The sequence below is a fragment of the Vigna unguiculata genome, chromosome 2, assembly GCF_004118075.2.
Source record: "Vigna unguiculata cultivar IT97K-499-35 chromosome 2, ASM411807v1, whole genome shotgun sequence".
Lineage (NCBI taxonomy): Eukaryota > Viridiplantae > Streptophyta > Magnoliopsida > Fabales > Fabaceae > Vigna > Vigna unguiculata.
The window spans coordinates 2552030-2566681 of record NC_040280.1 but is presented as its reverse complement, the minus strand read 5'-3'; the positions used below and the strand labels follow the sequence as shown (position 1 = coordinate 2566681).

The 14652-nt window shown below is 30.6% G+C and overlaps 2 protein-coding genes across 2 annotated transcripts; one reads left to right on the top strand and one right to left on the bottom strand.

Moving 5' to 3' along the window:
• Nucleotides 1-644: 644 nt before the first annotated feature.
• Nucleotides 645-1985, bottom strand: LOC114174367. Its single transcript, XM_028059206.1, has one exon. It carries the CDS (start codon nt 1983-1985, stop codon nt 645-647), a length of 1341 nt encoding a protein of 446 aa, XP_027915007.1.
• Nucleotides 1986-9232: 7247 nt separating this feature from the next.
• Nucleotides 9233-10341, top strand: LOC114167275. The gene has a single exon (XM_028052316.1). The coding sequence runs from the start codon at nt 9554-9556 to the stop codon at nt 10226-10228; it is 675 nt and encodes a 224-aa protein (XP_027908117.1). The 5' UTR covers nt 9233-9553; the 3' UTR covers nt 10229-10341.
• The last annotated feature ends 4311 nt before the right edge of the window (nt 10342-14652 follow it).

Sequence of the window (14652 nt, the reverse complement as noted above, 5' to 3'; positions counted from 1 at the left end):
TTACATAACATTCATATATATATATATTCATATATATATATATATATATATATATATATATATATATATATATATATATATATATATATATATATATATATATATATATATATATATATATATAAAAGCAAGCTATGTGCTTATTTAGATTTTTCTTTCAAAACCATCATTACCTACATTAATGAAGAGATAATCCTTATCTTTTCATCTTTTCTTCTTATCTTCTTATCCTTTTTTTTTCTTTTTCTTTTCTATTTTTTTATCTCTTTTAGAAAATTCTTCATATATAATTTTTTTACACACACCTATTTAATTAAAATATTTTTATCTAATATATATATATATATAATATTATTTGTTTTGTTTTATTTTTATTATTATTTTCAATAAGTAAAAACTACATCATGATAAAATATATTTTTAATGTTTAAACTACATCATAATAAAATACAAAACATTAGTAAAAATAGAATATTTTCTAAGTGTTTTATTTAAAATAAATAATACAGTTTATTAAAAATAGGGATGTTACGAAGTGAAGTTGCATAAAAATTGCAAGATGGACAAGCTAAGCCGGTATAAGTGTTCCATCCTGAAAGCATCCCAAGACCAGGAAAGTCGCTAATGGTCCATAAAAGACATGCTCACATCATAAACACTTCATTCTTTGAAGCATCGTATGTTTCAACACCTTTTTCCCACAACTCTTTCAACTCTGCTATAAGGGGCTGCATGTAAACATCAATGTCATTACCTAGCATTCGCTTTCTAGGAATTATGCTTGTGAGAATAAAGTTTGTTTGTTTCAGACACATCCATGGAGGAGTGTTGTATGGAATGAGAACCAATGGCCAAATACTATAACTATTGCTCAAGGATCTAAAGGGATTAAAACGATCACTTGCTAAGGCCAATCGTACATTTCGAGGATCCGAAGCAAAATCAGGATATTTTAGATCAAAAGTCTTCCAAGCCTGTGAATCTTTGGAGTGCCTCATCAATCCATCATTGGTATTATTCTCAGTGTGCCAAACCATACTCTTAGATGTCTTTGAAGACATAAACATCCTTTTCAACCGTGGGATCAACGGAAAGTACCGTAAAACTTTTGCTAGCAATTTTTTATGTTGCTTCTCATTTATCAAATTGTGTTCACTAGTAGTTTCATGACCCTTTTTCTTCCATCTTGAACTCTTACATGTTTTGCATTCCTCTTTATCTTCATCTTCTCCCCAATATAACATACAATCATTAGGACAAGCATGAATTTTAGTATAATGAAGGCCAAGCTTGTTGAGGAGCTTCTTTGCATCATAATTAGATGAAGGGATGCTTACATGTTTAAAAGAATCATGCAACAACTTAAGGATCATGTCCATTGCTTTGTTGCTAATTTGACACAAAACTTTAATGTGATATAATTTCACCAAGAAAGACAAATTTGAATACTTTGTGCATCCATCATAGAGTGGTTGGTCCCCATCTTTAAGTAAATCAAACAAATCTTTAGGCATAATATTTCCTCCATGTTGTGATTCCAATACGTCTCTTTCAACCTCATCTCTATGTTCAAATGATGATGTAAATGACTCTTCATTGGTACATGTGCCAAATAATCCAAATGCATCATTTATCATTATTTGCATTGGATTTTTATTTTCTATATTTGTAATGCCCTCTCCATTCACCAATACATGCTCCCCTGACATTGTCTCCCTATGACGACACCAAAATGTGTAACCTTGAGGAAAGGGTTTACAAACCAAATGGTCAGAAACTTCTTGTCGAGTTCTCCACTTCCTAAAACTGCATTTACTACATGGACATATTATCGTACTCGCACTAGCTCCATGTTGAAATGCAAAATCTAAAAAGCTATTTAGTCCCGCACTAGCTCCATGTTGAAATGCAAAATCTAAAAAGCTATTTAGTCCCACCAAATACGCTGGTGTATTGCGTGGCAACTTGATCCAAGATTTATCCATCTCTAAATAAAAACATATGTGATCATTAAGTAATCAGAAAGGAAGAGATATAAGATTAAAAAAATTTAAATTCCATATACAAAATTAGAATCTAAAATGCAAGCTCTAAATTATGTAGTATTATTTTACCAAGGAAACATTGCAATAAGTATCATATGGAATCTTGATTTCTATATGATTAATGTCTTCTATAGATGGATATCTTATAATTCATTTTTAGAATTTTGTTATTTATTTCTGAACTTCCCTTCCGAAAGATTTGGTACTCATGATTAGAGAGACCATTCATGCCTCTGTTATGAAGGAATGACAATTCATTAAATTGTCATCTAGAGAAGACGTAACAAGTCCATTTCAATAGTTGATTCTGCAAAGACAGGGATGAGTTTTCCATCCTTGTGAGGTGGGAGTGATCATTCCTTTAATGTATGAATGAATTAGTGCTTATTTAATGATTGCATTCTAGATAGATTTCAAATATATAAATATATATATATATATATATATATATATATATATATATATATATATATATAAACTCACATGCTAATTAAACTCATCTCTGGCTTTTCCTCATTGAATCAGTAGTAGAAACTCTCAATTTATGTCTCACAAGTGTTTAAATATTACCATATAATTAAATCTTCAGATCAAAAGTGGCATTGCTTGTAATTAAAAGTATGTTTGTCTACACTTACTTTTCAGATCAAATATAAGGGTAAGGTTAACTAATATGGGAGTAAATTTTCTACCAACAGTTTGTCCATTTCATTTTATTCTAATCAAAAGAGAACTTTCCCTTTTGAATTGATAATTATTTAAGGATTACTTCAAATTTATCTTGTTTTAAACATGTACCTGACTAGATTAGTTTTATGGTTAGAAGGGTGATGTGATGCTGATTAGTACTTTGTCTTTATTGGGTGGAAGCCATAAACATTTATTTGGACTCCTATGCAATATCACCTATCTTGGACTTAAAGTGGTTGAACTGAAAAAATTTAAAAAGCATGGCAATCTTCTGTGATGTATAAAGTTACTGAGATTATTTCTTACATACTCAACCAAATCGAACTTGAGAGGTTGTAGCATGTGCACTTTTTGTTGAATATGTTTTTATGTTTGGTTTATTTTATTCTTTTTTCTACATTGTTTTCGGACAAAAAGTATTAAAGTTGTGTTGTTAAAGTGCCTAGTTTTGAAACCCTTATTTTTTTTTTCGAGTAAAATTGCAACCATCACGCTGCATATTTCTCTTTACACTAGGCCTACAACATCCTCTCTCTCATTTCTATTGCTAAAACGACATTGACTGATAAAACAATTTGCTAATATATGAAAATAATAAGGTGGCCAATCAAAGTGCAATTGTTTTATTATAATAACTTTTACTTTACATGACCAAACTAAGAATGCAAGTGGTGGGCTATAGGTAATAGCATCATAAACAATAAATAATTTCCCTAATGATTTTTCTATTAGTTAAAGCATAAACACCAAGCCAACTAAATACCAAACAGTAGATGGAGTAATAGTTAAAGCATAACATTATAAGGTTTTTTGTGATTATTCAACTACGAACCAAACCTTTGAACTACCAACCAAACCAACCAAACCAAAATTCAACCGAAAAAAATTCACAGTATTTTTCTATCATGTTTTCCTCCAACTTGAGAATGTACTCTTATGTTTCAATGTAAGAACATAATAAATAAACTTAAGAAAATTAACGTAAAGCATGATAAAATTAATAATTCTGATTTTATTAACAAAAACAAAAGATAAAATAGCTTAAATTCCTGGAATGAAAAACTTAATCAAACCTAAAATTAAGGATCACACATGAAAGGTAAAAATTCAAGTTAGGGTTCATCAAATTGAAGATAAGATTAAGATTTATAAATAGAAACTCAAAATAATCTACTGAGAGTAAACAAACAGAGTAAAAATACCTACCAAAAGGAGAAGAAGATGGCTCCAAACAAGAGAAGATGGATTCAACTGAGAGCAGAAAATTTGGCTTCCATTGAGATGAAAGAATGAGCTCTTGTATATTTTAAAGGTAGAAATCAAGCTAGGGTTCAAGAAATTGAAGATGGGATTAGGATTTATAAAACTCAAAATGATTTACATGGAGAAGAAAGACAAATGATTCCATAGGAGAAGAAAGACAAAATGACTTACTTAAAGGAGGAGAAGAAGATGGTTGCGAGGATGACTTCAATCCAGAGCAGGGAATATGACTTCCAATGATTCCATTGATGAGCAATAGAGAAAGAAATCAGATGACAACAATGAATGAGCTCCTCTACAGCAAAGCTGTTTATCTAAATAGAAGAGGGAAAAAAATGAGTTCTTCAGTGAGAACGAAGATGTAACGAGAAAGAGAAAAAAATATTGAAAACTTCCCGTTAGTTGTAAAAGGACTCTAAATACATTAATTTTTTTTTTAAAACATAACGTCGGTTCTCTTTAAAGGCCAGCAAATATTTGCCACTATAAAATATTTTTCTTATAGTGTGAGGGCTAGTTCTTGTCACTTTATTCTCTCTTACCACAAGTTTAATTAGTTAGTGGTGCAGCCATGAGTATTATCTTTTAGCCAAGCTACATGTTTACGTTGCAACCATGAGGTTTGGACCAGCCGTGTTATTCTTGTTAAAAATTTGGTTTCTTTTCTTCTCTTTATAGACATAAACCTTTCTTTTTTTCTTTAGGCTTGAATGGTGATTGACGTTAGCATTGATGGTGTCAGTTTTGGTGCCTTTTCTTATTCACAACACACGATTGTCTTTCTAATAATCTCTATCACATTAGTTTATTTGCTAAAGGATCATGGGAACCACAACAAATTTGGTTATCAAGCTTTATGTGATGGGGTGCACTCAATGGGTGGTGAAATTTCCAAATACAAATTTCAGCCAACAGCAACGATTACGGATGTATGTTGACATCCGCAACACGAAACATTATATCGGATGTTGACATTCATAATACGAAAAATTTAAGAAAAAATTGAGTTTACGAATGTCAACAATCGCAATACAAATCATTATACTGGATGTCGACATCCGTAATACTAAAATTTGACATCCATTCTACCTAACACTTCGTAAAAAAACATCAGTCCATAAATAAAAAAGTCAACAGTTTTGCATCCAGTATTTAGTCATTGCCTTGCAGATTTTGCATTGGGTGTCTTGATCCCATGCCACAAACACCTTGTTATCAAACTTCACTCTATGATTTGCCACGATGGAGCTTCCTTGGATCACTATTCCTGAATGTTGCTGCTATTCTTTTCTATGTCGAGAATTCACAATGAATTGGTGGCTTTTCAATGGCTTTCTCACCATTGTAGTGCACTGAAAAACAACCACTGCTTGACATTCTCATACCCATCTATTGAGCATATGTAGAAAATGGATCTGTCTGCTTGAACCCTTATGGCTACTGGTTGATGTTTCTCGAACCAGAGAAATTCTCAAACCTAATGGCCACAAAGTAACCAGAACATTTCGAATATGCAGTTTCTAAAGACTTTTCATATGGCTTATTAACTGGTTCAATTTTGAAGCTTATAAATAACATTCCATGACTTGAAGAAAAATATAGAAAAACATTTAGAGAGAACACTTTGTAATATACACCTGAGTGTATTTTGGTGAGGATTCTTATTCCCATTCAAGAGCTTTGTACTCTTCTTTTCATAGTGGAACTTTGTTCATTATCGTCCCATAGTTTTTCTTCTTACATTCAAAAGAAGTTTTCCACGTAAATCGTTGAGTGTTATTTCTCTTGCTCTTTTACTTACTTCTCTTTAATTTCCAATTGTCACGATCATGTGCTTCTGCATGCTACAATATCATAACACAAACTAATTTCTTAAGAACACATATCGGCTCTCAATCGTAAGAGAAAAATAATTTCAAAAACTAATTTCTTAAGAACACATATCGGCTCTCAATCGTAAGAGAAAAATAATTTCAAAAATTAATTTCTTAAGAACACATATCGGCTCTCAATCGTAAGAGAAAAATAATTTCAAAATCATAACCGAATGTGGTGATCCAGTTCAAAGAAAAATAGGAAAAAAGACAACGGTCCGTAGAACAATGTAACACATCAGATGTCAAGAAAAAAAACAAATTATCCCCATACTTGCTACCCACGTACGTAAGAGGAAAAGAAATTAAAGTGTCAACCGGACGTGAACATCCGGTATCAACCTCAAAAAAAAAAAAATCAACGACAGCTAGCAGATTAATGGTACGAGCAGTGCATAACAGCAAAGACAACAAAGGTAATGTATTTCTAATAAGGAAAATGATAAACTGACTACTACTTTTTATTCTTTGGGTACTCCCTGACCTGGTAGCAGATGTGGCTTTTTTTTTTGTTCTTATTAGAAATTATTTTTAAAAGAGACACTGTGCCAGAGTTGGTGGAGAGCGAAAGTAGAAATTGAAAAAAGCATGTAAGTTTTTCTCTTTGCGTAGAATTAAGGAAGTCCTATTATTAACTTATAGTTAAACATGATAAACTACAAATTAAAAATAAATTACTTAAACTACAAATTAAAAATAAATTATTTACCTGGAGGGACCGTTACGGATGTAGGGAAGAATAAAGTTGTGAATTTGGAGAAAAGCTTCCACTTACGTTGTGAAAAAGAGAAGAGGAGAGAGAATAAAGTGAGTGGGGAGAGAGCTCTGAAGTAGCTACACTTATATTAAAGGTTTGGGGGTGGGGTGGGGTGGGGCTCAGGTCTTTGGACATTAAATAAGAGAGAGTGAAGTGATTTTTTTTTAACTGCAAGGATAAAATGGGAATTCTAAAATATTTTGGGGTATAGGAGAATTATTTGGAGGTACAGGGAGAAGTTTCCCGTTTAATTTTTATTATTTTGCACATATTCGGTTGAATGGGCTACTTTCTGGGCTCAATCTATTGGCCTAATTACTCATTATAGACTGATTCAATTTTATTATTTGTTTTAGAATTTTTAATTTGAGTTTAGAGTACACAATTAGGAGATATTCCATAATGTATAATTTAACATATATATTTTATTTTTTATTCTAGGATATATTTTTTATTTTGTATTTCGGAATGTATTTTTTATTTTATATCTACAATCTAAAATATAAATTTAATATTTTGAATTTACAAGCCAAAGTACATATACTTTTAATTTTATATTCAAAAATAGCCAATTCAGATGTATTTTTAATAGAAAGATAAAGATGAAGGAAGAGTGGGTAGAAGAGTGCACCCTTGGAGGAAAAAGAAGGGGAGAGAGAAATGCACCGGTGGAGGGAGAAGAAAGGGATAGAGGGATGGACTATTGGATGAGGAAGAAGATGAAAGAAAAAATATAAAGACACATAAGTCATTTCCCTAACTCGATGATGTGGAGGAGGTTGAAATGTACGGATGTGTAGGAAGAAGATACCCTCACTATATGATCCAAGTGGATTTTATTTTAATCATACTAAGACTCCACGATAATTTTGCTTACTCTTTTTTTTTTTTTTCATTTATACTACTCTTATAATTGCCTTGATTAAATGTGCTTTTACCGCATAAGACTAGTTCAAGTGAATTTATTGAGAATCACAATTGTACACAACAAAAGTTTATTCCCTATTGTGAAAACTCCAAGCATGAATTCAAAATTCTTTGGATTTATTCATTTTTCATAAAGTCAAATATTATTTGTTGGGCGAGAAAAAAATCAAATCTTTTTATTTGTTCTAATCCAATCTATTTAAGATTTTTTCTATTAAAAATCTAATCTATTTAAAATCTATTTTATTTGATTTGGATTTCAATCTAATCTATATTTTATATATTTTATGGATTGGATATCCATTATCTAAATCCAGATTTTAAAATATGGATAATCTAAACAATTTTATCAAAATTTTCAATTTAAATTTTTAGTTGGGTTAGGCTAAAGGTCGAGATGGACTAATCCAAATTTTGCCATATTCGGCTGAGTCGGTACAATCCAAATTTGGTCGTATTCGATGGAGTCGGCCTTAGACCAAATTTGGTCGGCCATTTTGAACGAGTCGATCACAATCTAAATTTTGCCTATTCAGCTGAGTCGGCCTCAATCGAAATTTGACCGAATTTAGTCAAGTTGGCTCCAATCGAAATTTGGCTGAGTCAGCCCTAGCCCAAATTTAGTCGTGTTCAGCCGAGTCATCCTCGAACGAAATTTGGTCGTATTAAGCCGAGGCAACCCCGACCGAAATTTTGTCGAGTCGGTCCTGGTCCAAATTTTACTGAGCCGATCCTAACCTAAATTTGGACATATTTGGCCGAGTCGGTCTTAACCGAAATTCGTTTGAATTTGGCCGAGTCGACCCCAATCAAAATTTGGCCGAATTCGACCAAGTCGGCCTCGACCAAAATTTCATCAACCGTGACCAAAATTTGGTTGAGTCAGCCACGACCGAAAGTCAATCGAGTTCGTCCCATGCTGAAATTCGATTATGTTGGCCCTGACCAAAATTTTGCCAAATTCGATCATGTCAGCCTTAAGGATACAAGTTTTACAAAATTTAATTTAAATTTATTTTATAAAAAATAGATTATAAATTTTGAACTTGATATAAATATTTGGATCTGGATTTAAATTGTGATCCAAATATTTGGATTTGAATTTTAAAAAAATTTAAACTAGTTCTCCTGAAAAAATAGATTTGGATCGAAAATCTGATTTAATTATTTAGATCTAAAATGATATGAATTTGATCATTAAAAATCCTGACCACTCATATAACTTTTTGAGCTGAGAATCATGCTGAACATACCAACAAGTTTACACTAGAAATGGAAGCTATCTTTTCCACAACAATGATATAAGATTCTTATCCTTCAAACACTGTGAATGAGACAAGTATGTGATCCTAGCAACAACAAACATTTCGGCTGTGTATGAATAATGGGGTCCGGTTTGAACAAGGCAACTTTTTTGTCCTTTTCTAAAAGCAGGGAAGTTTCTTAGAATCTGAGATCATGAAAGTTGGAAGATAGCATTGAGATCCTATGTCGTTCATTTACAAAACAAAGACAAAGCACAGTTGTCAGCATCCCATGCTTCACGCACACCAAATCATTTTCTAATCTAACATCCTAGTATTTTCACATTCCTATTGCAGTATGTTTCAACCTTCTCGTTCCAACAACATCTGTCAGCTATATACAATACATCACAGGTTGGCATGCACGAGTGCTTCATTTTGCTTCAATATTCAACAACAACACTATCCTATAACCTCTGACATATCCACACAAATGGAAGGTTCCTTTCGACAAACCAGTACCTTAGCTGTTACCACCATCTAATTCCGTACCTTCATTTTTGCTTCCTCATCTGAATCTTGGATCTAATTAGAGTCAAATTTTTATGGTTTTCAAGTATATGTATATATATACCCCTTGAAGCACCCTATGAGAACCTATATACCATAGCCTTGACTCGATAAAGAAAAAGAATAAGTTTTCTCTCCAGCTTTTGATTTTCTGTGGCACCCTTTATCTCCTCCTCTCTAGTTATGGCACCCCTTGATTTTGTTGCCCTAAAGGACTTGCACAATTCAGCAAATAGCCTTCTTCATTCTCCATTGGTTCGACAAGGTTTTGTGCACGAAAGAGAAGAAAAATGGGTTGATGATGTGTCAGAGTCATCACTGAGGATGTTGGAGGTGTGTGGAATCTCAAAAGATCTTCTCTTGCAAGTGAAGGAACACCTTCAAGAACTTCAGTTCACCCTGCGCAGAGCAAGCATTGGTGATGAAGGAATTGAGGAGAAAATCACAGCATGCAACAGGTACAGGAAGAAGCTGAAGAAGGAAACGTTGAAGTGTTTGAAGTGGTTGAAGAAGGGCATAAAGAGTGAGAGAACAGTGAGTCCAATGAATGAACAAAAACTGGTGTTGGTGGTTGATGTGCTGAGAGAAGTGAGGGTGACAAGCATTTCCATTGTGGAATCACTCTTGTCCCTTGTTTCTTCCCCCTGGTTGGATTCAAAGTCAGGGAAAAGGTCGTTCAGATCAAAGTTTGTGCGTGTGAGTGTGCATTGTTCAGATGATGCCATGGTGATTCAAAGTGCAAACAAAAGATTAGCAGGTGTTAGGATGGCCATAGAAGATCTTGAGGTGGAGTTGGAATGCATATTCAGACGTTTGATCCACACAAGGGTGTTGCTTCTTAACATTCTTACCAAATAGGAAACTTGGTTTTTTAACCCTTTAGTTAGACACATTCTTTGGATTACTTAATAGATTTTTAACCATTCCTTCATTTGTTCTTTCACTCTTTCAAATAACCAAATTCTGAATCTGCAGTGTAGTTGAAGACTATAGCAATTCATGTGCAGTTTGTACTAAGAATAAAAGCAATTGATTCAATTACAATATATATGTATGTTTTATTATGCCATAAAACTCTTGATTTTATTATAAGATATATGGGGAAATTCAATATTAAGGTTTGTATGGATTAAGGGATGGAAAAAGATAAGAGAAAAAAAGGGAACAAGAGAATAATAAGAAAAAGAAAAAGAAGGAAAGTGAAAAGTAAAATTGTTTATATAGAAAAAAAAGGTAAAAAAGTAAGAAGAAAAGTGAATCGATGATAGCACAAGGACGACGAGAACTGACAACGGTGCGACGACGAGGGTGAATCGCGCGACGACCAAGGCAACTGATGATGGTGCAACGACGACGGTGGTAAGTCGATGGCCAATGAGATGGTGTGCAGTTGACGATGGATGGTGTGAAGGGTTTTGCAATTGGTGGTGATGAAGTCGAGAAGACGAAGCCCTTACGGAAATAGGTTTTAATTTGTACAGTGAATGAGTGAGAACTAAGAATTAGCAAAGTGGAGGGAAGAATTACAACCTTTTCATTTTTCCCTAGATACTGATTTCACTAACACACTGATACTTAGGCGCTAAAACTTATATTTCTGAAATTATTAAATTTATTTTTTAAAATTTATTAGAGACAACGATTTTATGGTATAGTCCACACATTTTAAAGCCAACATGAAAATAAATATGGCATAAAGTATTCACATTTTGTAAAACGTTGGTCATTAAAATACTTTAAATCATGCGTGTAAAATTGTTGCCTATACTATGATTAGACGACGCGTTTATAGTTGTGGACAAATTTAGTGTTGTCTAAAGTATTTTTGCTATAGTGTGATATTATGAAAATAATTTGATTGTAACATTGATATATTTAGAAAATAATTTAAAAAATTGAATTAAAAAGAATAACCTTTCTTAAAGTGTAAATTAAAGTCAAAATAAATTTTTAATTAAAATTAAAATATTATAAAATATTAATAAAAGAATATTTAATAATAATATACTAAAATAAATTATCAAAATTTAAATTAATTAATTTTATTTTAATTATTTCTCTTTTAAAACAAATATATATATATATATATATATATATATATATATATATATATATATAAACTTTTAACATGTATCACAATCACAATTTTTCAAAAAAAAATGGTTAAATTACCCTTTTGGTCCCTCTATTTGTCATGAAATTTCATTTTGGTCCTCACGTTTTTCGTTGTCTCAATTTGGTCCTCATTTTCTTAAAAATGATTCAATTTGGTCCTCACCGTTAACTTTGACCAGACGGTGTTAAAGTCAACGTCACGTGTCAATTTCTGGTTTTTTTGAATTTTTTGAATTTTTTTTTATTTATTTATAATTTTTTTTCTTTTTGACACGTGTCACTTCACAATTTTGCCACGTGCCAAAATGACTCAATTTGGTCCCTATATTTGTTTTTAGTTTCAATTCAGTTCCAATTTCTGTAAAAATGAAGCAATATTGTCCTTCCTCAAATTGACACTAAATTTATTTTTTTATAAATTTTATAGTGGTATTCTTACTAAAATTAACGTTTTTATTATATATATATATATATATATATATATATATATATATATATATATATATATATATATATATATATATATATATATATATGCAAGTGTAGAAAGAAAACATGATGGTGTAGAGAGTAATTGCTAAGAAAAAATAGCAAAATTTAGCACGTGCAGGCTTCCTGGTTAAATGGCCCGATGTTTAAACAAACTCTGCACATCTTAAAAGTTGTTTAATTAAATTTTGAATTCCACGTAAATTTATAAATTTTCAACGGAGTCTCTATTAAATTTTGTCATTTATAAATATATTGTGATAGTTATCTTTCATTGTCATCTTACTTATAAAATATAAAATTAGATAATTAAAAATAATAATAAAACATTAAATTATTAAATATAAAATAAAATTTTAATTTTAATTTGATAAATTTTTAATTTTTTAATTATATAATTTAACCATTAATAGTTTTATATTCTATAATTAAGTCATTATAAATTTATAAATATATAAAATTATATAATTATATAATTATAAAAATGTAAAATGTAAAATTAAAAAATAATAAAATTATGAAATTATAAGATGAAAAAGTTATAAAATTTTGCAATTATGATATTACGACATTAGAAAATATGGAAATTATAGAATATGAAAATATGAATTTTAAAAGGAGATAATTAAAAAATTATGAATTAAAATTATTTTATATTTAATAATTTAATAATTTTATTATTATCTAAATTTATAATTTTAATTTATTTTAAAAATAATTTTCATTAAATACAGTAAATTCTGAAATGAGATCCTCATCAAAGTTTTTTAGTACTATGTTGCGATATTTAAGTAAAATGACCGTGTAAAATCATTAATATATCATATAATTAATAAAATATAACGACAAAGGCTGGATTGAAAAATTTTAATATTTTTTGTAACAATTACAAATATTTGATAGCCAACCAATTAAAAACATAATTAAGCATTTAAAAAATAAAACTAGTTATTGTTAGTTTAAAAAAATAATAATAACTCGAATAGGAAGATGGCCTAAAATTTTGAAAAAAAAAAATACCTATGAACATAATATTATTAAGTACGTTTTTAAATAATCTATATTTATCATAATAAATGAATATTAAACATTAAAGAAATTTGTTAGAATAAAAGTATGAAGTGTGATGATAAAATCCTCAATAAGTCACTTATCATTTCCGTATGTTAAAATCCTCTATAATAAATGGACAAAAATGGTTGAATGCCAAAACTATATAACACGCTCTTACACACTTTTGGTAACATGTGTTATCATATAAAAAAATATTGTATGGTTACATCACATAATTAAGTATGTAATATTATATGTGTATCAAAATGTTGTTTTTTCATTACAAGATTTTTTTTGTAAATATTAGTAAAATTTTATCAATATAAATTTATCAATAAAATCAAATTTATTGACAGATTTTAAAAGTTTAATTATTGATGAAAATATTCATTGATTGTTGATGAATCTATTAGTAAATTAAATTTTGCATCATTGATAAATACTTTTGTCGTCAATAATTTATAATTCTTATTACTGACAAATTTGTTTGTTAGTAAAATAACATCAAATTTTATGTTTTAGGTTTTGACGAATTCCTGTAAAATCTATAGGTAAAATTGATAAGTATCCAATTTACCTATTTTAATATATTCTTTTGACAATTATAATGTATGATTTTGATACATTCTTTGTGAGATCCAGGAAATTTATGAAAATTAATAAGTAATGGAATGAAGAAATGAGGGGTTGAGAATACCTTAAGGGAGTTCTTTGATAAACCTTAGACAAGAAACAATGATAACTTAAAGGGTTTAGAGTACTTGGTTATGTTGGGAGGACTTGGGTTCAAGTCTAGTGTGTGCCATTAGTGTGATTTAATTGTGTTTTATATTACCAAAATATTATGAATGCGGAAACATGGTTTAACCTTATATGAATGTGTGAATTAACAAGAATAATGGGATAGCTTGTTGGTGTGCATGTGTTTGACGAATTGGGAGGTTGTGGGTTCGAATCTTGACTAGAGTAAGTAGGCTATTTATATTTTTATATTTTTGCCAAGTGGTTAAATGATCTAGAAACTGTAGAAATTCTCTGGAAATCAAAAAGGTAGCAGTTTAGGTGTAGTAATGGCTATTAAAATTTAAATTAATTTCGTTTTATAAGTTTTTTTATTTATTTTGGGCTGAATTGGTGAGAGGGGGAGGAGTGAGTGAGAAAACAAAGAGTCATATTGTGTGGCTAGGGAGTTCTGAGAAATTGCAATCCAGAGAGGGAATTAGAGTGGAGGCAAGGAGGGGAGCTTTGGGAAACAAGGAAGAATTCATTTGGGATTTGTTGAAGCTAAAACACCAGGTAAGGGGAGTTGATTTTGTTTGTTGTTTTCGTTTCTTCCATTGATTGTGTGTTGTATGAGAATTGATATAGGAAATGGGTGGATATTATTTCAGAATTCTGTAGTGGGTTCTTGCGCCCTTTGTTTGTGTACATAGTGTGGTGTTTGGCCCATTTTATGGGTGGTTAAGTTGTCATGGTTTCCAAAAGTATGTTATACTTGTGTTTATGCCGATTTAGTTGTCTCGCTGCCTCCATGTTGACACAAGCATGATATATGTATTGTGATGTTGTTCTCAGTACTCTTGAATGTTCTTTTAGTGGAGTAATTGCTTATAAATTTATGTACT